This window comes from Gymnoscopelus microlampas, assembly GCF_963454915.1.
Source record: "Gymnoscopelus microlampas genome assembly, chromosome: 4".
NCBI lineage: Eukaryota > Metazoa > Chordata > Actinopteri > Myctophiformes > Myctophidae > Gymnoscopelus > Gymnoscopelus microlampas.
This window is the reverse complement of record NC_139941.1, coordinates 53,357,837-53,383,101: the sequence shown is the minus strand read 5'-3', so window position 1 is coordinate 53,383,101 and position 25,265 is coordinate 53,357,837. Positions and strand designations below refer to the sequence as shown.

At 39.1% G+C, this 25,265-nt stretch overlaps 1 protein-coding gene across 1 annotated transcript in view; it reads right to left on the bottom strand.

Moving 5' to 3' along the window:
* LOC311044139 (H-2 class II histocompatibility antigen, E-S beta chain-like) overlaps positions 1-19,249 on the bottom strand; it is a gene marked incomplete at its 3' end in the record, with an annotated part of 62,087 nt that extends 42,838 nt beyond the window's left edge. Inside the window, exons 1-2 of the mRNA XM_084055559.1 lie at positions 19,098-19,249; positions 16,886-17,140 (exon numbers count right to left, since the gene is read on the bottom strand). Coding sequence (XP_083911685.1) covers positions 16,886-17,140; positions 19,098-19,164 — 322 coding nt within the window. The 5' untranslated portion in view covers positions 19,165-19,249. The remainder of the gene's footprint in view (positions 1-16,885; positions 17,141-19,097) is intronic.
* Positions 19,250-25,265: the final 6,016 nt, after the last annotated feature.

Below are 25,265 nucleotides of genomic sequence, written 5' to 3'. Positions count from 1 at the left end.
TCTCTATTTAATAGAAGCTGATTCCACTTTTGAAATCATTCTCACATACAGTAAACACAATACTTTGTGAAGGTTTTGTTTTTGCTACCCGTGTGTCCTGATCATCAACAACTGCCAAATAAATGAATCCACAAGCTTCATCATCATCATCACTTGTCCACAGAGCTGTTAACTAGTTTAATGTGTGAAGTTCAGCCAATATGAACGGATAGAAACACAACAGTGGAGCTGAAAAACGGAAAGATAAATAATACTGACCAAGGAATATCTAAACTGTCTGAATTAGACACATATTTTGTACTTTATTTTAGTAAAGTTTGCACAACCTTTCTGTTGTTAACTCTCATCGTGTCACTGTCACAACGCAGATCGCTCATTCTCCTTATTAACATAATTAAAATTAATGATTAAAACCTCATGGGAATTCAAATACATTTATTGGACTATTTATTTTTTGTTATGCTGCAGGACCACATTGGAAACAAGTGTTTCATTACGCTTTAATGTGTTATCCTAGGTTTAAGTTGTTTTGACTTTTGCTCGTATATCTTTTACCAAAATCAAATCAAATCAAATCTCAAATGATGTGAATTAATGTGAAAGTATCAATGTTTGTAAGTCCTGCAGTTAAACATGGAGGCATGTTAGTATGTTTGTTGTTAAATCATGTGATGTCAACCTATAATGGATTATGGATTCTCATAACATCATAACATTATAGTTTGTTTCATGCATTGAACATGGATTTGGTGTTTAATTTTTTATACCAAATGTCAGACAAACTGTAATCATTGTGACCATTATTAGTTAGTTTAAAATCCTAGCATTAGCTCTATGCTCTATGTGATATTATTGATGTGAAGATTCCTTGTTTGTGGTTCCCTCCTAAATTGTAATGAGATCTGCTCCCCTGCTCTTGATTAGTGATTACATATAAATCATTGCATATAAATCATTACTTAATATAAATGATTGCATGTCATCAGTGTTTCCCATTAATTTCATAGACTCTGGCGGACCACCATTGTTTAATTTGGGTGGACCCGGGTATACACATCACCTCAGAACACCCTAGAGGGTTTAGGTCCACCCTAGAGGATCAGGTCCACCCATCACAGGGAAACAAAAAAAGGGTTAAACCTAACCCTAAACCAACCTTTAAATTCACAAAAACTATGCCTAAACCTAACCTTAACCCTTAAAGGTTGATGATGTCATCATTGTGCTGCTGTTACGACTATTTATAAGCTGATTGGACACACATGTATTTCTTCCTCTCACACCCAGGTGTTCTGTGAAAAGACAATAGACCAATAAGAATCAGAATGTATTAACTGTGTGAACATGTTAACACTTTATAATAACCTTCCCTTATAATAGTAAATTAATCATTCATAAATTATTAATTTAAATAAATGTGTTATTCATAACATGTTAAACAGTCGGTTAATGATTTAATGATTTAAAACTATGTTATAAATAGTTAAAAGATTATGAACAAGTTATTAGTAAACTACTTAAAAACCTACAGTGGTGACCTGTTCACATTTGCCTCGCAGTTTCTGAAAGGTACCTATCATTACCCAACATATCCTGAGGTTGTGAAAGGTTGGGGGTGTGGCTATCCTTGGGGGCGTGTTTTCAATTTTTCATTGCTGTAATACAGTAGGTGGACAGTGGGTGGCAGAAGAGAGCTAAAATGTTTAAAGAGGAAAGCAAATGTCTAGACTTGCCTGCTCATCTGCCATCTCTGTGTCACAAAAGTAATCTGTGGGATAATAATAATAATAAGGGTAATAATAATAATAATAATAATAATAATAAAAAATCTAGATTATTTAATTGTTCAATTATCTTAAGTAACTAAAAAGTAATATGTAATATTAATATATTGCAGAATGTCCCGTTTTTTACCACAATATAAAAATACTCTGTTACAAGTAAAAGGCCTGTGTTAAAAATATTACTGAGTAAAACTAGGCTACAAAGCCAATACAAAGGATTGGCATCAAACTATGTGCTTAGTTCGTATTATTACTATTTGAAAATATCCAATCTACAAGTTCACACGTTGTGAGCTTGTAGATTGCTATTATCTCTCTCTCTCTCTCTTTCTCTCAAAAGTATTGGTATCAAAACGTAGGCTACTTAAATTAAAAAGTAAAAGTTTTCAAACACTTTCAAGCATCGCATGCGTTTGTATATATACTACTAGTACGTGCTGTTCTTCAATACAGATCAGATAGCCTGAGTAAATTGTAACTAAAGTTTTCAAACGCTCACTGTGCATCGCATGCGTATGTATATATAGTATAAGTACAATATGCTCTCTGATACAGATCAGATAGCCTAGTGGTTATAGATAATGTTACATGATTGGACGGCCTGGGTTCGAATCCCATGTTAGTCCGGGAGCCAGGCCCAGCCCTCAGGATGTCGTCTGCTAAATTTTTTTCACTATGATTTCCTGTTAGCATATACCTTGGGCCATCACAAGTTCATACTGACCACCCCCAACTCGGGGCCGTTTGGTCTCAGGGGCCCCAAAACCCCTTTTTTGGGCCGAAATTATGTTAATGGTAATATTAATTTACTAAAATTACATAAATTGTCTTACACGTATGAAATTCGGCATGGACTATCCTGACACATAGGGGTAAGTAGCAAAATAGGATTCTAGTGCTTGCTACCATTGTATTTTTAAATATGACCTACAACATCCCCAGAAACACGAAGAAAATACTGCCCGCTTGACAAATAACAACAAAGATGATTATTTTCCAGCACTTCATGGTGCATATCACTGCCTCAATTGTATATAGAAAACTTTCCATGTCCCTAAGCTTCAATTTGAGCCCAAGATGACCTTTGTATCTTGAAAATTACTCTTTCTGTAGTCAATAGTCTGCACTATACCTCGAATCTCAGAAAATTGAATATTCATAGTCATAGTAGAGGCCCTAGAAGGGGTCCACACGCGATTGCTCATTTCTTTTCTAGTTTGGATTTTTGGCATCCATAGGACCTCTAATATAGGGAATTCGATGATTCCAAGAAAAAAAGCGGTCCAAAGTGTGTTTTTTTCAATGTTTTATTACCCCTATGAGACCTGCAGGATTGCTGAGTGGAACGGCGGCAAGACTGTCTTTCGGAGACTGTGGCACACTCAAATTTAGACGTAGCCCAAAGATAGAGATACCATTTGATTCTAGACAACCTCAGGTTTCCAATGCGACCAACGGTGTCATGCTACCTTGTCGGGAAGGGGGCTAAATACCTAATGATTCAAAAATGATTCGGCCATCACCATTTTCCAAATGGTCCCTTGACCTGTCACCTCAATATATGTGAATGTAAATGGATTACATGGATACCTACAAGGCTCCCCTGTACAGACATGTCAAATTTATGCCAATCTCATGCAGTTTCGGGCAAGAACCAATGCAGTTTTTTGCATGTAGTACAAATATGTAATTTCAACCTATTGTAAAACGAGACCACTTTACTGTATCTATAGCTGTATGAGACCACTGTACTTAATCTAGACCACTGTACTGCATCTATAGACCACTGTACTACATCAAAAGACCACTGTACTGTATCTATATACCATTGGTTCAGTGGTCTACAGAGCCTGGGAGGGCCCCACGGGGGGGTGGTCACCGAGAAGACTCAGTAGATGCAGTACATTGGTCCACAGATGCACTCCAGTGGTCTACATATGCACTCCAGTGGTCTACAGATGCACTCCAGTGGTCTACAGATGCACTCCAGTGGTCTACAGATGCACTCCAGTGGTCTACAGATGCACTCCAGTGGTCTACAGATGCACTACAGTGGTCTATAGATGCACTACAGTGGTCTATAGATGCACTACAGTGGTCTATAGATGCACTACAGTGGTCTATAGATACACTAGTGTGGTCTACAGATACATTACAGTGGTCTACTGATGCACTACAGTGGTCTATAGATGCACTACAGTGGTCTACAGATGCACTACAGTGGTCTATAGATACACTAGTGTGGTCTACAGATGCACTACAGTGGTCTATAGATGCACTACAGTGGTCTACAGATGCACTACAGTGGTCTATAGATACACTAGTGTGGTCTATAGATGCACTAGAGTGGTCTATAGATGCACTACAGTGGTCTACAGATGCACTACGTGGTCTACAGATGCACTACGTGGTCTACAGATGCACTACAGTGGTCTACAGATGCACTACAGTGGTCTATAGATACACTAGTGTGGTCTACAGATGCACTACAGTGGTCTATAGATGCACTACAGTGGTCTACAGATGCACTACAGTGGTCTATAGATGCAATACAGTGGTCTATAGATGCACTACAGTGGTCTACGGATGCACTAGAGTGGTCTATAGATACAGTAGTCAGTCTATAGATGCACTACAGTGGTCTATAGATGCACTACAGTGGTCTGCAGATGCACTACAGTGGTCTACAGATGCACTAGAGTGGTCTATAGATACAGTAGTCAGTCTATAGATGCAGTACAATGGTCTATATATGCAGTACAGTGGTTTATAGATTCAGTACAGTGGGGTATAGATGCAGCACAGTGGTCTAGATGCAATACAGTGGACTAATACAGCTATAGATAAAATACAGTGGTCGCATATAGCAATAAATGCAGTACAGTGGAATCTAGAGGTAGTACAGTGGTCTAGATACAGTACAGTGGTCTTTAGATGCAGTACAGTGGTCTTTAGATGCAGTACAGTGGTCTCATACAGCTATAGATACAGTAAAGTGGTCTCTTTTTACAATAGGTTGGAATTACATATTTGTACTGCATGCAAAAAAAACCGGCATGGTTCTTGCCCGAAACTGCATGAGATTGGCATGAATTTGACATGTCTGTACAGGGGAGCCTTGTAGGTATCCATGTAATCCATTTACATTCACATATATTGAGGTGACAGGTCAAGGGACCATTTGGAAAATGGTGATGGCCGAATCATTTTTGAATCATTAGGTATTTAGCCCCCTTCCCGACAAGGTAGCATGGCACCGTTGGTCGCATTGGAAACCTGAGGTTGTCTAGAATCAAATGGTATCTCTATCTTTGGGCTATGTCTAAATTTGAGTGTGCCACAGTCTCCGAAAGACAGTCTTGCCGCCGTTCCACTCAGCAATCCTGCAGGTCTCATAGGGGTAATAAAACATTGGAAAAAAACACACTTTGGACCGCTTTTTTTCTTGGAATCATCGAATTCCATATATTAGAGGTCCTAAGGATGCCAAAAATCCAAACTAGAAAAGAAATAAGCAATCGCGCGTGGACCCCTCCTAGGGCCTCTACTATGACTATGAATATTCAATTTTCTGAGATTCGAGGTATAGTGCAGACTATTGGCTACAGAAAGAGTAATTTTCAAGATACAAAGGTCATCTTGGGCTCAAATTGAAGCTTAGGGACATGGAAAGTTTTCTATATACAATTGAGGCAGTGATATGCACCATGAAGTGCTGGAAAATAATCATCTTTGTTGTTATTTGTCAAGCGGGCAGTATTTTTTTCGTGTTTCTGGGGATGTTGTAGGTCATATTTAAAAATACAATGGTAGCAAGCACTAGAATCCTATTTTGCTACTTACCCCTATGTGTCAGGATAGTCCATGCCGAATTTCATACGTGTAAGACAATTTATGTAATTTTAGTAAATTAATATTGCCATTAACATAATTTCGGCCCAAAAAAAGGGTTTTGGGGCCCCTGAGACCAAACGGCCCCGAGTTGGGGGTGGTCAGTATGAACTTGTGATGGCCCAAGGTATATGCTAACAGGAAATCATAGTGACAAAAATTTAGCAGACGACATCCTGAGGGCTGGGCCTGGCTCCCGGACTATGTGATGAACTTGTCAAACCGCTCTTTTTTGAAAGCTAGAAACTTGAACTGTGAAGGTACAGGGTAAAGTATTTCTCTACAAAAGTATCTACAAGCTGTTCTTTCTTGTTTAAACTGAATTAAAAATGTCCTGTCCTTAATAAATAAAATGTAAAATGCTGGAAGTAGAAGTTAAATGGTGGATATGATACAGTATGGGGGGGGGGGGGGTATTGTATGTTTTACTCCACTATAATTATTGGAAAACTTTAGTTAGTAGCCAACTTTGTAGATGTTGGTTATTATCACAAAACACACTTCAGCCCTATATACATTTCGGCCATTTGATAAATAAATATGTTTTATTATGAGTATTATTATAGTCAATATTACTATAATATGTATTAGTTAAATACGTTTGTAGGCCCCTACTTTGTGTTTTTTGGTTTAGCTGCTGGGGACCCCTGGAACACGCCCAAGGACCCCCCCTAGTGATGCGTGGGACAACATGTCTCTGTCTGTCTGTCTCTCTGTGTCTCTCTCTCTCTCTCTCTCTCTCTCTCTCTCTCTCTACTCCACTACATCTCAGAGGCAAATATTGTACTTTTACTCCACTACAATTATTTGAAAACTTTAGTTACTAGTTACTTTTCAGATATAAACTATGATATAATGAAACATACATTAACCACTTTAGCCCTATTTTATACATAGGCTATTTGAAAATAGCCGATCTACAAGCTCAAAACGCGTCTCATCGCGACGCGTTGTGAGCTTGTAGATTGGCTATTTTCAAATATTTAGTACTTTTACTTTAAGTACATTTTGATGCCAATACTTTTGTACTTTTACTCAAGTACATTTTTAATTTTGGATTTTTACTTGTAACAGAGTATTTTTATATAGCAGTATTGGTACTTTTACTTAAGTAAAGCATTTGAGTACTTTTTCCACCACTGGTGTACCGTCACTTTAAAAGTGCAATTTATACTTCATCGTACAACGGTGTCACGCACCAAACATAGCCGATCTCCAAGCTCACACTGCGTCTGTTCGCACCACGTTGTGAGCTTGTAGATCTGCCATTTTCGGCAACGATAGACTGAGAAGACGACACGCTCTCAAGCAACACTAGTTATTCATTCACAGGGAGATCCCAAACGGATTATTATCAATTGGATAATTAAAATTGTCAACGGAGACTTGCTACCTTGGGTAGAAGAGGACGACGAGTGAGACTTTTGAGCGTTTCACTAGTTGACGCCATTCATTCTAACGCACATGTAAACACAACGACGTAACCACCCAAAGTGTACAAATGGAACCAAATGGACGCTTACAGCCTTTAATGGACCCGGTTTTCGAGCTCCATCCCTATCCATTATACATACATATATCTATAACGCGCTGGCCAATATACAAACTAATAGACGAGTGCGCTCCGCTGCGCAACTGTATCATATTCACCATTTCCACTTCCAGCATTTTATTGATTAAGGACAGGACATTTTTTTATTCAGTTAATTTGCTGGACTTCAGCTTTAACCACTAGGCTGTCTAATTTGTAGAGGAACATATAGTACGTAGGCCTTCACGGTTCAAGTTTCTAGCTTTTAAAAAAAAGTAGTTCAAGTTCATAGCGTGGGATTTGAACACGGGCCGTCCAATCGCCGAACCTTAGCTTTAACCACTTGGCTATTTGATCTGTGTTGAAGAGTAGGAGGTACTAATACTCTATATACAGACGCATGCGATGCGCAGTCAGTGTTTGAAAACTTTAGTTACAAGTTACTTTGCACATTTTGATTATTATTACAAAACATACATTAACCACAAGTTATTTTACTCAACTACAATTATTTGAAAACGAACTAAGCACATTTTGATGCCAATACTTTTGTACTTTTACTCAAGTACATTTTTAATTTTGGATTTTTACTTGTAACAGAGTATTTTTATATAGCAGTATTGGTACTTTTACTTAAGTAAAGCATTTGAGTACTTTTTCCACCACTGGTGTACCGTCACTTTAAAAGTGCAATTTATACTTCATCGTACAACGGTGTCACGCACCAAACATAGCCGATCTCCAAGCTCACACTGCGTCTGTTCGCACCACGTTGTGAGCTTGTAGATCTGCCATTTTCGGCAACGATAGACTGAGAAGACGACACGCTCTCAAGCAACACTAGTTATTCATTCACAGGGAGATCCCAAACGGATTATTATCAATTGGATAATTAAAATTGTCAACGGAGACTTGCTACCTTGGGTAGAAGAGGACGACGAGTGAGACTTTTGAGCGTTTCACTAGTTGACGCCATTCATTCTAACGCACATGTAAACACAACGACGTAACCACCCAAAGTGTACAAATGGAACCAAATGGACGCTTACAGCCTTTAATGGACCCGGTTTTCGAGCTCCATCCCTATCCATTATACATACATATATCTATAACGCGCTGGCCAATATACAAACTAATAGACGAGTGCGCTCCGCTGCGCAACTGTATCATATTCACCATTTCCACTTCCAGCATTTTATTGATTAAGGACAGGACATTTTTTTATTCAGTTAATTTGCTGGACTTCAGCTTTAACCACTAGGCTGTCTAATTTGTAGAGGAACATATAGTACGTAGGCCTTCACGGTTCAAGTTTCTAGCTTTTAAAAAAAAGTAGTTCAAGTTCATAGCGTGGGATTTGAACACGGGCCGTCCAATCGCCGAACCTTAGCTTTAACCACTTGGCTATTTGATCTGTGTTGAAGAGTAGGAGGTACTAATACTCTATATACAGACGCATGCGATGCGCAGTCAGTGTTTGAAAACTTTAGTTACAAGTTACTTTGCACATTTTGATTATTATTACAAAACATACATTAACCACAAGTTATTTTACTCAACTACAATTATTTGAAAACGAACTAAGCACAGTTTGATGCCAATACTTTGTAGCCTAGTTATTATTATTATTATAATAATAATAATTATTATTATTATTAGCCCAGATTATTTTTACATTAATGAATCAATGTATTTACTTAAATTAATCTATTCATAAATAGACATATACCTTCTATAATGTAGCCTATTATGACATGACGATTTTGACAACATGTGAAAAGGGACTTTCTGCATAACGAGTACTTTTACTCTTAATTTTTTTAAGTACATTTCAGTACCAAGCGCCACCTCGTGGCTTAACGGCCACACTACACGTTCTGATCATTTCAATGGGAGGCGCTAAGAATCTGTGGGCGTCAACTTTAAAAGGTACCTAAAGGCGCTGATGGAGTCCTATGGCGGCCAATAGGCGGCCGTTTGAAGATCGCGCATGATTGGACTGGTGACCACTGTAACCTCCCAGCACCCTCCCTGCAACTACAGTAACCATCAAAGTAGAAACAACTCAGTCCATTCAAACAACATTTGACCAATACTTTGTCAATAGTGTATCTTAGTAGGAAGGGCAGCTCAGTTGGTAGAACACTCTCCTTTGGACCACAAGGTTCTGTCTTTGATCCTGTTAGTGATGGAATGATCAGTGTTTTCAATGAACTGAACCACTGGGTTCAGTCACTGAAATGTTGTGTTCAATGTACTGAATCATTGGGTTCAGTTCACTGAGATGTTTTGTTCAAATGATTGGTTCAGAGTTTGGCTGCATTGTGTCGTCTCTTCACTTCCTGACTGAGTCACTGAACGTCCTCTCAGGCTATGGGATCTAAACTCCTTCGTCATGTAAAACATGTTTATATTTGATTGATGATGAATGGTCCAAACTTACACAGTTCACCAAGAGGACCCCCCCCCCCATCTGACCACATTGACATCAGTGTTGTCTGATACAACAAATCATTTGATTATTAAATTTGGTTATTAGATTCATTATTATAAGAAATTACGCGGAAGACGCATGATAATGTAAATTCACACGACTGGGATGGTTTACGAGGATTGTTTCACTTCTTACACTGCATGTTGTTTTGTGTATGTTTTCTAGTTTTATACACTTTTATACATTAAAGCTGTATGAATGTATATATAAAAAAGTTTAGTAAAAAGAAAGAGGAAGTGAACCTGGGTGTGTGGGAGGAGTCTAAAGATTCTCATCATTGGTTGTCGGCACCAGAATACGACCTGATAGAAGAAGAAGAGAGACAGTTAAAACAGACACACAAATACATCCTATGTACTGTATTGTGTGTATTTCTCCATACAATGCATAAATGTACACACAATAACACAATAATGAACACAATAACACAACAACATTAGGGTTCAGTCATCACCAGGGTCACATGTTGCATCAGAACTAATGTGAACATTTAACTCTTATTTAAGACTAAATGTGACAACATAGAACACACTTTGACCTCTAACTAAGTCGTCTAAACTGGTCTAAACCGGTTAAGGTTCTAAACCAATATAAACCTGTTTAGGTTGTGGCTTTACATGTTTGTTTGTTTGTTTGTTTGCATTTCTGTGAGGGTTCCACATGTCATGTGATCCTCTGTTGACCTGACCTCATTTCTTCCACTGGTAGTAGATTTATTAATTAAACATGTTAATTAAACATGTTCATTAAACATGTTAATTAAACATGCTAATCACCTCGTTTCTTCCACTGGAAGTAGATGAATCCAGACAGGAACAAGACCAGACCCAGAACCAGACCTGATGCTCCCATGGCCACCTTGTTCTTCACTGACTCTGGCGTGGAGTCATCTGATAATACAAATATTATACTGTATGAATTATATTATTACAGTAGATTAAAACACCTTGTTCTTCACTGACTCTGACATGGAATCATCTGTGTCATTTTAGATTTGAGCTATAACTATTATTTCATACTTAGGCTATTCAAAAATAGCAGATCTGCTATTTTTGAAACAGAGACATTTGTTGAGACATTTGACAGTTACAAATGTTTGCTTTAAATATATATATTAAAAGATTTGCAAATATTTTTCAAAAATAGCAGATCTACAAGCTTGTAGCTTGTAGATCTGCTAACCCAACCCTTGATGTGACTCTAGTCACAGGGACTTACCCCCCCAACCCAACCCTTGATGCTGAGTGCCAAGCAGGGAGGCATTGGGTCACTTTGATAGTCTTTGGTATGACCCGGCCGGGGATCAAACTCCAACCTCTCAATCTTAGGACAGACACTCTAACCACTAGACCATTACCATTGATATTAATGCAGCATTTATATAAGACCAGTTCCATCTCTCAGGACTGTTCTCATACTTTACAGTCACTTTCAGCCCCTTCACTCCAGCAGCTTCTGACCCTGTTGTGGAAATTCTATAATTTATATAAATGTCTTTGTATCTGCAGCCATTAGTAAACTAAGATGATGTACCTCATCTAGACAAGACACTTTAAGTAGGTGAGGCTCCTGTCATGACCTTCTTATTAGAATGGTAACTTTCTTAGGATGGTTTAATGTATTTGTATTGATTTTTATTTCTGGGGTCTGTATTATTATTGTGTCTTGTTTTTAATTGGATTGCTGTGTTTCCTTTCTGCAAAACAAATGTACCTTCAGTTACAAAAAGAGAAGAATCCTTGAACCCTTAAAATAGAGAGTAGTGTAACACATTACAGTAGATTACAGTAGATTACAGTAGATTACAGTAACTGACCCCAGTCCATCTTGATAGGCGCGGTCAGGCTGGGATGTTCCACCATGCATGTGATCTTCTCTCCTGATCTGTAACGCACACACACACACACACACACACACACACACACACACACACACACACACACACACACACACACACACACACACACACACACACACACACACACACACACACACACACACACCCCAACTACAATTAGGCTTCATAGCATTAGACCGTTACAGGCAATAAGATACTGATATTTTCTCCACCTAAAATAATCATGACGTGCGTGTGTCCTCAAGTTGAATGTGTGTCCATGTGGATCTGCTCAGAGCTGAAGCGGCCCCTCCTCCCCGCCCGGTCTGGCAGTGAGTGAGCAGCTGTTAATTAGCACTAACATTAAAACAGATTGTGAAAGTAGACGATCTACACGCTGAAACGATTCAACACATTGATCTGTTGATCTTTGTTATTATTTAGTTTTTTGGAGAAAAACAAAAGTTTGACTATTTTTGTGTAGGAGCGTGAATGCCCCGCTGGGCTCTCCTCCGCTCTAGTGTTTATTGTGTATTCCACTATTCCCTCCTCATTGCAGAAAAAATAGGAAGGTAGAAGAAACTTAGTAACGAGATATGCACATTATAGCGTATTCCTGTGTGTGTATTCATGTATAACACACTCGCTTGCGGGTCTCTGTGTGCGTTTGTCATGCTTGCACGACGACGAGCTTGCTGCGTAGTTGTGTCTGGAGTAGACTGGTGATAAACACGGGACTCGGGAGGAATGTGTGTGTGTGTGTGTGTGTGTGTGTGTGTGTGTGTGTGTGTGTGTGTGTGTGTGTGTGTGTGTGTGTGTGTGCGTGTGCGTGTGTGTGCCTTAATATTAGCCTACCAATTAATGGGCCATTTTCAGTAAGTGAGTAACACTCGTTTTATTTTTAAAGCATATATCTATAGGTGTGTATTTCTATGTATAGGTGTCTGTTAGGTGTGTATTTCTCTGTATAGGTGTCTGTTAGGTGTGTATTTCTATGTATAGGTGTCTGTTAGGTGTGTACCTGGGTGTGTACTCCAGGTAGGAGTGGTACTGGTAGTACCAGTCTCCATCAGACAGCTCGGCAGTAGAGGAGAGACCAGAGGTCAAAGGTTCTTGACCTATCCACCAGGTCACCAGGATCACTTGAGGATAGAAGTCGTAGCTGCTGCACCTCAGCATGTGAGTGTGTTCACCACGACGAGGGGGAGTCTCTGACTTCAGTCTCACTTTGGGCTCCACTGGATAAATAAGATTATTATTATTATTATTATTATTATTATATAACCGTCATAGGAAAATGTCATTATCATTAATAATTTTACATCATCCAACTGAGATCCAAATGATCCAGAAAGCCGCAACACACTTGGTCTTCAACCAGCCAAAATGTTCACGTTTCCCGGCTCTCCCCCGTTCTCCTCTCCCTCCATTGACTACCAGTTGCTGCCCTCAGAGAGTACAAAACACTGATGTTGGCCTACAAAGCAACCAAAGGTATGACACCCCCATATCTTCAAGCCTGATCCAACCCTACAACCCCTCCTGCTCACTCACATCAGCTAAAACAGGGAAGCTGTCTGAACCTTCTCTAAAACACCCTGGTCAACGCTCCACACGTCCTAGACTCTTCTCCCTTCCCTAAAACACCCTGGACAACGCTCCACACGTCCTAGACTCTTCTCCCTTCTGGCTCCCAAACAGTGGAATAAACTCTCCATTGCAGTCTGAACTGCAGACTCACTCCCAATCTACCACCATAATCTGCAGACTGTAGCACTAGACCTAGCCTTGATGACCTTGCAGTCTTATGCAAATGTTAAAAAATATTTTAGATATCATTTTATGTAGACCAGTGGTTCTCAAACTTTTTCCTGCCAAGGACCCCCAAATAGACACTTATTAGACCGCGGACCCCCATTTGAAAAGATAAGCCAGGGACCCCCATAATAGAAGATTTTTACGGCTCTCTAGCAGTGATTCTCAACCATTTTAATTACAATGACCCCCAGTTTGACAAGCATTAGGCTACGGACCCCCATTTAATGACATTTATATCCCTGGGACCTCAATTTATATTGTAAAATCAATGTTAATTTAACTCTGAGAGTGTACAAATGGAACCAAATGGACCATATCGGGTCCATTTGGTTCCATTTGTACACTCTCAGAGTTACAGACCCACACGGGTCCATTTGGTTCCTATCCATCATTTAGCTGGGGACCCCTGGAATCCCCTCAAGTACCCCTGGGGGTCCCCGGACCCCACTTTGAGAACCAATGATGTAGACAGATGCCAGGTTCATTGTAGACCTGCCATCCTATAGTTTGGATAGTTTCAATGTACATATTATTTATTTGTTTGATATTATACTGTTTAGACCAGTGGTTCTCAAACTTTTTCATGTCAAGGACCCCCAAAATGATATGTATTTGGCCGCGGACCCCCATCGCAAAATATTTTGTTCCAGGGACCCCCCAGAAGCAAAGATTTGAGTTACAAATGTTCGCTTTGAAAAATATATATTCAAAGATTTGCACGAGTTTTCACGATTTGTCAAAAATATCAGATATACAAGCTCATAGCGCGGCACTCGGTGCCGCGCTATGAGCTTGTAGATCTACTATTTTTGAATAGCCAAAGTATAAATGGTTAAAGTGGTTAAAATTATTGTGATGCTATATTAACACATTTTGCTGGGGACCCCCTGGAATCCCCCCAAGGACCCCTGGGGGTCCCCGGACCCCACTTTGAGAACCAATGGTTTAGACTGATGATAGGTTCATGGTTTACCTATGATCCTAGATTACTATTTCTATGCATTTGATGTATTACCTTGTGTTTTCCTTGTTTACTGTAAATCTCTCTGGATTAAGAGTGTCTGATAAATGCCTGCATTGTAAATTGTAACTGTAAATGTCAGTGTTTGGCCACCAGATGGCATCAGAGAACAACCTTTCATAGAGTACTGTGTAGAGAGCGTACAATAGTCTACAGTTTTCTACAACGTAGAATGCATTTATATAATATAATTTAAACATATTAAATAATTCACAGTTACGCTTTACACAAACAACAATAAACCAAGCAAATAATTGAATGAAAATAGTGTGAATGAACAGTAGAAACATACAAAACAATACACATAATCCTGTAAAATATTACTAAAGTGATTAAAACATATTACTAAAGTGACACCACATGTTGTGAGCTTGTAGATCTGCTATTTCCACTGTGTGACAGCCTGTTAGGATACAGTATAAATCAAGAGGATCTGAAATGTTTCTCAGCAGATAAAGAAATATGTAATAATTATTATATGATCAATATTAACACCATTAATCATCTCTGAATAGAATCATGTGATTTCATGTTATAGTTTATGAGGTGATGAGTGTTGAGTGCTGCTCTGAGATCAGCTCACCTCTCTTGTTCAGAGCAGAGGAGTAGTAGCCCTCAATGTTGGGTTTGCAGCGTGCCTCTCGGTGTGCTCTCATCACAGCCAGTGCTCTAGGATCTTTATTGAAGCGCTCTGCGTTCTTCACACCAAACTCAGTGTATCCAACAAACTGATCTACTCTACTGTCCCACCTGATGAACTCATCACCATCGAAATTCATTGACTGTATGTACTGTATGTCCTTCAGCTCACTGGAGTTAAACACACAGCGGTCAGCCTTATAGAACACATATCCATCTGGAAATAGACAATTAAAAATGTCATTAATGTTCAGTTTTATTATCATCTGTATAATATCAACACTATTCTAACCCCCCCAACAACACACTACCAGCCTCAGTGGTGGAAAAAGTACTCAAATGTTTTACTTAAGTAAAAGTATAAACACTGCAATGCAGAAATACTCCGTTAATTGATAGTCCGGAATTCAAAATACTTGAGTAAAAGTATAAAAGTATTTGCATCAAAATGTACTTAAAGTACCAAAAGTAAAAGTAGCCTACTCATTATACAAAATGTCCTAGTGGTTACTGTATGTTTTTTTAATAATAATCAAAATCTAAAAAGTAACTAGTAACTAATCTACTTCAAATAATTGTAGTGGAGTAAAAGTACAATATTTGACTCTGAGATGTAGTGGAGTAGAAGTAAAAATTGGAAATACTCGAGTAAAGTACAAATACCTCAAACTTGTACTTATGTACAGTACTTAAAGACGTATACCAAAATCCATTTGAAAAAAATCCTTCTCACTGTTCTCAGGTAAAATGTTGATATGCGATTAAAATGAGATTAATTTTGATGAATTAATTACAATGCCTCTAATTAAAGGTAGGGTAAGTGATTGTCTTTGGTTAAAATAAGTGTTAAATAGCTCTATATTCTGATAGTAATCATTGCTATAGAGTGTTTGTTCAGTAACAGGAGTCTCCATGTCTCTACACCTCTTTATTAAACAGAAAATGCATTTTAAGTTCAGTTTCAGTTTCATTTCCAATTTTATCCAATCAGGATAGAGCAGTGGCGTCCCCAGGATTTACATTTAGGGCAGGCGAGATTTTTCGCCTGCCCCCCCCCCTCTATTACCCCCAAAAAAGACATTTCAACTCAATCGAAATTCGGTGATCGAAAACCGGCGAAAGTGGCAGTTTTCAAGATGTTTTGGCCATTATCTCTGGAACAGAAGGTCCAATTTGCTCAGTTCAAAGCTTGTTGGATGCGTGACGTTGAGGACATTAAGCACGCAATGACACATTTTTTGGTTATTTGTTTTTTTTAGGGGAGGCGAGATCTTAGTTGGGCAGGCGACCGCCTGTCCTGCCTCTACAGTGGGTACGCCACTGGGATAGAGAACTCAGTCAAGATAAAGATCAAGTTAAATTGGAAGTGATGACACAAAGAAATGAGCAGATACAAAATTGTAACTGGAACACCATAAACATGAAGCTGATAAATGGGTACTCTCTCCTGATTGGCTGAGATTTTGTCACCAAAATGTATTTTCTGTTTATTAAAGAGCTGAAGAGACGGGGAGACTCCTGTTACTGAACAAACACTCTATAGCAATGATTACTATCACAATATAGTGCTTTAACCTTTTAACAATTAACTTTTTGTTTTAACCAAAAAAATATCACTTACCCTACCTTTGATTAGATTAATGCTTTTTTAATCAAGTCCCAGTCTTAATTTTGATATGTTTTATTTTGATGGCAACTGTTGTATTATCGTATTATCTTGGATTTTGAGTGTGTGTGTGTGTGTGTGTGTGTGTGTGTGTGTGTGTGTGTGTGTGTGTGTGTGTGTGTGTGCGCGTGCGTGCGTGCGTGCGTGCGTGCGTGTATTCAACCGTTTTAGTTAATAACTATTGTGTCCATAGTATTCATGTACCTTTCACTGGTGGTTTCTTCAAGGCAGTGCGAACGATGTCCAGCTGGGCTTTGCAGACGTGCTGATCAGCCAAAGCATTTTCATAAGCTGCTGTGAAGGTCATATGATCTACAAACGGAGGCTGAGGCTCCACCGCCTTCCCTTTGTTGAAGTCTGCGTACACCAACACTTCACCATCCAGTGCATACATCCACTCTTTATATGAGTCTTTAACTGTGTCTGAACAGCTAAGGACTGTAAACTGCTCATGGAACACTGTAAATAAAACAAAGATGACATTAAATTCAACAACAAACTTCTTCACAGTGACAATAACACATAATCATCATGTTAAACAATCATGTTTGGTTCTTATATGAAGTGAAAGGTTGGATATTAAAAGTAGCTCCCTGTCAAACGTTTTATTCACACTGAAACACATTCAAAGGTTTTTATGTATTTATTTATTTTTATTATGAAAGTAATTCATAAGGAATAATTTATTTCATGATGTCACCAGTGGTGGAAAAAGTACTCAAATTCTTTACTTAGGTAAAAGTACCAATACTGCAAAATAAGAATACTCTGTTACAAGTAAAAGTCCAGAATTCAAAATTTACTTGAGTAAAAGTACAAAAGTATTGGCATCAAAATGTACTTAAAGTACCAAAAGTAAAAGTACTAAAATGCTTCGCGACGTGTTGTGAGCTTGTAGATCTGCTATTTTCAAATAGCCTATGTATAAAATAGGGCTGAAGTGGTTAATGTATGTTTCATAATATCATAATTTATATCTGAAAAGTAACTAGTGACTAAAGTTTTTAAATAAATGTAGTGGAGTAAAAGTACAATATTTGCCTCTGAAATGTAGTGGAGTAGAAGTAAAAGTATTGGAAATTGGAAATACTCAAGTAAAGTACAAATACCTCAAAATTGTACTTAAGTACAGTACTTGAGTAAATGTACTTAGTTACTTTACACCACTGGATGTCACAACAACCCAGTTATCAAATCATGTTAGATTTCTAGTGTGATGACGTCTCCACGCCCCGCCCACGGTCCACCGCAGCGTCGTCCTTGATCAGTGTTTACCGTGCGCAGCGCCGAGCACACACCCGGCGCAGCGGTAATTAAGTACATTTACTCAAGTACAATTTTGAGGTATTTTTTTTACTTTACTTGAGTATTTCAGATTTTCAGTACTTTTACTCCACTACACCTCAGAGACAAACATTGTAGGCTACTTTTACTCCACTAGGGCTAGGCTACTATTATTTGACAACTTTAGTTACTAGTTACTTTGTAGATTTTGATTATTATTACAAAAAATACATTACCCACTTCAGCCCTATATAGTCAGCATATTATGTTGGCCATTTGAAAATAGCAGATCTATAAGTTCACAATGCGTCGCATAGTGAGGCATTGTGAACTTGTAGATCTGTTTTTTTCTAAAGATTCTTTATACATTTTAGACGATAACTTGTGAAACAGAACATTCTGCATAATGACTACTTCTACTTTTGGTACTTTCCTACATTTCTTTACCAATAAATAATAAATTATACTTTACAATGATAAATAAGTAAAATAAACCCCACACGGTGTAGCATTTCTTCAACAGTTAAAATAGTATATTTTACATAGCAGCAGATGTGAGGTTTCTGGAATCCCCAGGGTTCTATAATAGGCCCCTCCTCCTCCCTCTGCACAAAACCCTCATTTTCATGATGTATTATATTATATTCTCCATATTTCATGATGTCACAACAACAGTTCCTAACATCTGTTTTAATGTTTATGTATCTGGACCAACATTCAAGATTCAATATAACAGGTAGTAAAAGGAGTGTGTGTGTGTGTGTGTGTGTGTGTGTGTGTGTGTGTGTGTGTGTGTGTGTGTGTGTGTGTGTGTGTGTGTGTGTGTGTGTGTGTGTGTGTGTGTGTGTGTGTGTGTGTGTGTGTGTGTGTGTGTGTGCGTGCGTGCGTGCGTGCGTGCGTGCGTGCGTGCGTGCGTGCGTGCGTGTCTGCGTATCTGTCTGTCTGTCTGTCTGTCTGTCTGTGCGTGTGTGTGTGTGTGTGTGTGTGTGTGTGTGTGTGTGTGTGCGTGCGTGTGTGAGTGAGTGCGTGTTTGCCATTTGTTTGTATTGTGCATTGTTCATATTTTGTTTTATATAATAACAGTAGATATAAATGTATATATTATATAATAACATAAATATAATGTACTTACTTCCTGGGATCGCTTTGACATGAAGTACAGAGGAGAGGATGAGGAGGGTGGCTGTAATCTTCATCATCACTGATCAAAACTGAACTGAATTTAAAAGATGAGAATAAACAGATGAGAATAAACAGATCAGAATAAACAGATGTTTACTGAAAGAGAAGTTCTGGAGTCTGAAAGAGAATGAAGGAGGACTCGTTCTTTAGTTCAGAAGAATCAGCCAATCAGATTAAAGATATGATGTTACATCATCTGTTTCCAGAAAGACGACAGTCTGGATTATTGCACATAGCATGTATGGTATATAGCTGCTGCTTATGCACCTTATGTCTCCTCTTGTACATACTGTACCTTATGCACCTTATGTCTCCTCATGTACATACTGTACCTTATGCACCTTATATCTAACCTCATGTACATACTGTACCTTATGCACTTTATGTCTAACCTAATGTACATCCTGTACCTTATGCACCTTATGTCTAACCTAATGTACATCCTGTACCTTATGCACTTTATGTCTAACCTAATGTACATCCTGTACCTTATGCACCTTATGTCTAACCTCATGTACATACTGTACCTTATGCACCTTATATCTAACCTAATGTACATCCTGTACCTTATGCACCTTATGTCTAACCTCATGTACATACTGTACCTTATGCACCTTATATCTAACCTCATGTACATACTGTACCTTATGCACCTTATATCTAACCTCATGTACATACTGTACCTTATGCACTTTATGTCTCCTCATGGACATACTGTACCTTATGCACTTTATGTCTCCTCATGTGCATGCAGTATGTGAATATCTTTGTTTAATTCATCTTTTATTCTCTCCTTGCCCCCCGTCTTCTTTTCTTTCTCTTTCTGAAAATATCTAAAACGATGGAGCTGCTAAAAACATTATTTCACCCATTTCTTTACACCTTTAACCTGTGATGTGACAATAAAGATGATTCTGATTCTGTTGAAGAGAAACACAAGAAAGAAAGAAAGTAAAATGTTGTAATTAATTAAAAGCTTTCAGATGAGACATGATGGGAGGCTAAAGGTTAAAGTTCATCACTTCAGATTGAAGAGATTACAGATTATTTAAAATATGAATAAAATAAATAATGTTTCTCATGTAGTTGCTGTTGGAGGGCAACGGGTGGGGGGTTCCAATCCACACCAAACTTTACACAAACACTGTTCAGGTCTGGTAAGAGAATAGTCTCACCAAATAAACTGAATGTCACACATATGGTTCTACAGCAGTGTTACACAGTGTTTAACACTTCATATGGACACAACTCAGAGACCATTGGATTGGAAGGCTGTGCAGTAAAAGTCTATTTAGTCTATTCATTTACTTTTAATCATTTATAAGCTAAGGTGTTCTACATTCTCACACAAAGGAGTCACATTTGACCTCCTAACTCAACCACATCTTCTTGGTCAAAGGTCAAAGGTGACATGTTGGAGCATCAGAGTGGTTAAAGGTATCCTGGGATCAAATACAATTTTCAGGTTTCTGGTCCGGTCTGGAGTGGAAATAACTTTACGTCATCAGGCGGCCGGAACCCACGACCGGAACCTCCAGCGCCGTGCGCCTCCAAAATGATTCCCCTAGTTTAAAACTTGTTTAGTTTGGTATAATCGTTTAGTTTCTTTTGGTATAATAATGGTTTGGTATGTTCATCTTTTATTCTAACTCGTAGCGTGACTAGAAATACTAAACAAACTGATTCACATTATGTGGGGAACAAAAACAATGTGACACCAACCGGAATCAACCACCGAAACACTATTGTTTTTTTCCCCTTTTTTCTAAACCGGACCACAGGGCTCAGGTTTAGAATGAATACCAGGCTTTCCTCCAACCTGCTCATCAGAAGCAGTTAGGGGTTCAGTGCCTTGCTCAAGGACACTTCAACATGAAGCCAGGAGGAGTCAGGAATCAAACCGGGAACCTCTGTAAACTGAACTCACAGACGCTCCTCTAATCCAAGCCTCATTACATCTCACTGATGAAACATCACGTCATGTGATCAAAGTGTTACTTCAGAGGTGTGTGTGTGTGTGTGTGTGTGTGTGTGTGTGTGTGTGTGTGTGTGTGTGTGTGTGTGTGTGTGTGTGTGTGTGTGTGTGTGTGTGTGTGTGTGCGTGCGTGCGTGCGTGCGTGCGTGCGTGCGTGCGTGCGTGCGTGTGTGTGTGTGTGTGTGTAACCACGCGCGCGCGTGGTTGAACTCACCACTGAAGCTTCTGACTGGAAACTCAAACTTGAATTTCACTTCCTGATTCACCCAGCAGCCAATTATAATTATTCTTTTATTAAACATCACCAGTTACTAACTTACTAGAGAGACATGTTGATGTCAACAACCTGACAGACTGTACATAATTATGTATTTATTCATTGTTTGTTTTATTTGACTCTATAGGTAATGTCAACGTGTTGCTCATGTCAATAAGGACACTTTACATCTGATGTAATTAAAAAGTTGCAACAGACAGACAGACAGACAGACAGACAGACAGACAGACATTTTAACAATGTATTTATGTCCACACAAGTGAAACTCCCAGGGTGGTGTAGTCTGGTATTCTGTTTCAGGGCCTAAGTGCCCTGGCTACATTTGCTAATGTATGTTTATAATGTATTGTTTTTGTCTTTACAGCACTTTGGTTGACATGGTCATGTTAAATGTGCTATAAATACAGTTTTAGTTGAGTTGAGTTGTTACATAATTATGAAGTAAAACAGTCATCACTATTATTGAGCTTTTTGTCTTGCAGTGGAAACACATACATGTGAATTAGTTTTGTTGAAATCAGCCAATGCGTGTGTGTGTGTGTGTGTGTGTGTGTGTGTGTGTGTGTGTGTGTGTGTGTGTGTGTGTGTGTGTGTGTGTGTGTGTGTGTGTGTGTGTGTGTGTGTGTGTGTGTGTGTGTGTGTGTGTGTGTGTGTGTGTGTGTGTAACCACGCGCGCGCGTGGTTGAACTCACCACTGAAGCTTCTGACTGGAAACTCAAACTTGAATTTCACTTCCTGATTCACCCAGCAGCCAATTATAATTATTCTTTTATTAAACATCACCAGTTACTAACTTACTAGAGAGACATGTTGATGTCAACAACCTGACAGACTGTACATAATTATGTATTTATTCATTGTTTGTTTTATTTGACTCTATAGGTAATGTCAACGTGTTGCTCATGTCAATAAGGACACTTTACATCTGATGTAATTAAAAAGTTGCAACAGACAGACAGACAGACAGACAGACAGACAGACAGACAGACAGACAGACAGACAGACATTTTAACAATGTATTTATGTCCACACAAGTGAAACTCCCAGGGTGGTGTAGTCTGGTATTCTGTTTCAGGGCCTAAGTGCCCTGGCTACATTTGCTAATGTATGTTTATAATGTATTGTTTTTGTCTTTACAGCACTTTGGTTGACATGGTCATGTTAAATGTGCTATAAATACAGTTTTAGTTGAGTTGAGTTGTTACATAATTATGAAGTAAAACAGTCATCACTATTATTGAGCTTTTTGTCTTGCAGTGGAAACACATACATGTGAATTAGTTTTGTTGAAATCAGCCAATGTGTGTGTGTGTGTGTGTGTGTGTGTGTGTGTGTGTGTGTGTGTGTGTGTGTGTGTGTGTGTGTGTGTGTGTGTGTGTGAGAGTGTGAGTGTGTGTGTGTGTGTGTTTGTGTGTGTGTGTGTGTGTGTGTGTGTGTGTGTGTGTGTGTGTGTGTGTGTGTGTGTGTGTGTGTGTGTGTGTGTGTGTGTGTGTGTGTGTGTGTGTGTGTGTGTGTGTGTCAAGCTTCCCACTGGAAACTTCCCAAACGTTATTTCACTTCCCTATTCACTCAGAGAGAGAGAGAGAGAGAGAGAGAGAGAGAGAGAGAGAGAGAGAGAGAGAGAGAGATTGTTGTCACATGATCTAGAAGCTTCTATCACTTAAAGGACAAGACGACTTTGGTAGAGGTTTGGGTTGTGTATTTACCTTGCCATGATGTAACTCCAATGGTGGACAAGAAATCAAAAATAATTGCTCCACAAACAAAGCTGATTCAGACAATATGGAACATCACCAAACCCAGTACTGTTTGTTTTTAAAATAAAAATGTCAACTTCCTGTTGATTTGACTATTTTTATTAGGAAGAAACCCCGACTGGTTCTACGGATCCAGATATTCAAATAGTAAAATGCATTCAAATTTAAATGTTTAGCTTTGCGGGAATTTGTGCTTCATTTCAATAGGTCAGTGTAGAGACAGTCAAGGTGGAGGAGAAAGTAAGGGAGTGACAAAGACCAATGGTGGAGCTGGTCTGGGAATCGAACCAGGGAATCGCTGCCGTGGCATTAGAGCCTAACTTGCTAATAAATGGTGATTTCAAATTGTACAATATAAGGTATTTCCATGCATCTCATAGATTCAGCATTCAGCATCATTCCATAAGATTAATTGCATAATATTTTACAGTCCAATTGGACCTTATAGTTAATTACTCACAAAAGGTGTGTATACTTCCACATCGTCTCTGTCGGGTGGAAGCCTCATATGTCCAGAACTGTTAATTTTCAGGATCCTACTATAATTCTAGTAACCTCACGGCGGAGTCTTCGTTGGTCGTTGGTTGGGGGGACTCTTGATCAAACTGCGCATGCGTCGTTGCCAGGTTTCGCGAGAGAAACAAGCAGTAAACAAGGCCAAACCAAACGAACCCTACAAGCAACGAGGTCTATCAAAAGAAGGCCAAACGAAGCGCCTTCACACATACCTTGCCTATTGGAAAACAGCCGATCTACAAGCTCACAACGCGTCCCCACACCCACCTGCACTTTCACAACCAACGCCAAAACACAACACCACCAATATTACCACTAAAGCGCTTACAATAAGCGAACATGGCAACACCGCAACACCGACACACATGATTCCATTCAGACTGAGAGCGAGAGCGTGGGAGGGAGGGGGAGAGAGACACAGAGAGACAGAGAGAGGGGGGAAACAGAGAAAGAGGGGGGGGAGAGAGGGGGAGATAGAGAGAGATCCGCGCGCCTGGTGTAGCCGCTATCATTGATAATCACTTGGATCTAAACAAACGCGCTGGACGATCTCTCTCTGTGTGTGTGTGTGTGTGTGTGTGTGTGTGTGTGTGTGTGTTCGCGACGGGAGCATGTACCGTGGACTTTACTATATAACGTTTTATAATAAACGTTTGCGAACCACTCCACTACACAGTACAAACTCACTTTCCATCCCTGATACTGTCTGTTCTCAGCGCATAAGCCAAACTGCACACGTTGGGTGCTCATATTCCCCTACGGGTATGGTCTAGTTCAAATAAAAAAGCATCAAAAGTATCAGATCTACAAGCTCAAAACGTGTCGCTTCGCGCCACACTTTGAGCTTGTAGATCTGCTACTTTTGATGATTTTTTGTGACGCTGCATGATCAAGTAGGACATTCATTTACAAAAAAAACCTCACAAAGTTAAAATATGGAGAAAAGAGGTTTCTGCCCGACTACACATGTTAACCACAAATAGCTGATATACAAGCTCACATGTGTTTTGTGTTTTCACTATTTTTTTATTCATGACATTTTTCCCCCTATGCTCAAAATAGGGACAGCAGGTAGAAAGTGGTTCATGGGGCAGCAGTGAACAGTGGCTCAGGGGTAGAGTGGCCGGTAGAGCGTTCGGATGGCAACTGCAAAGTTCCCAGCTCGATCCCGGGCTCCCCCAGTTAGTGTGGAAGTGCCCTTGAGCAAGACACTGAACCCCTAATTGCTCCTGATGAGCAGGTTGGAACCTTGCATTGGTTTCCTCCGCCATCGGTTTATGTGTGTGTGAATGGGTTAATGTAATGCACAATCTATGTAAACCACTTTTAGATATATCATTTTCTTGATTTTTTTAATGCAATGTATAGAGCAGTAACACACGGGAATAGGCTCCTGCCATATAATAAAATATAATAATAAAAGGATGGGCAATAAATTAAGCTTAAAAAATAAATGAAAGGAAGCAGTGATTAGCAAAGACTTTATATTTAGTTTGCTTGTTTAATGTTTGGACTGTCTGTAATTGGATATAAATGTTTTAGTTTAATTGTGCATGGATGCATAATGTCTTGGTTTGTTCACCAGAGAGTAAT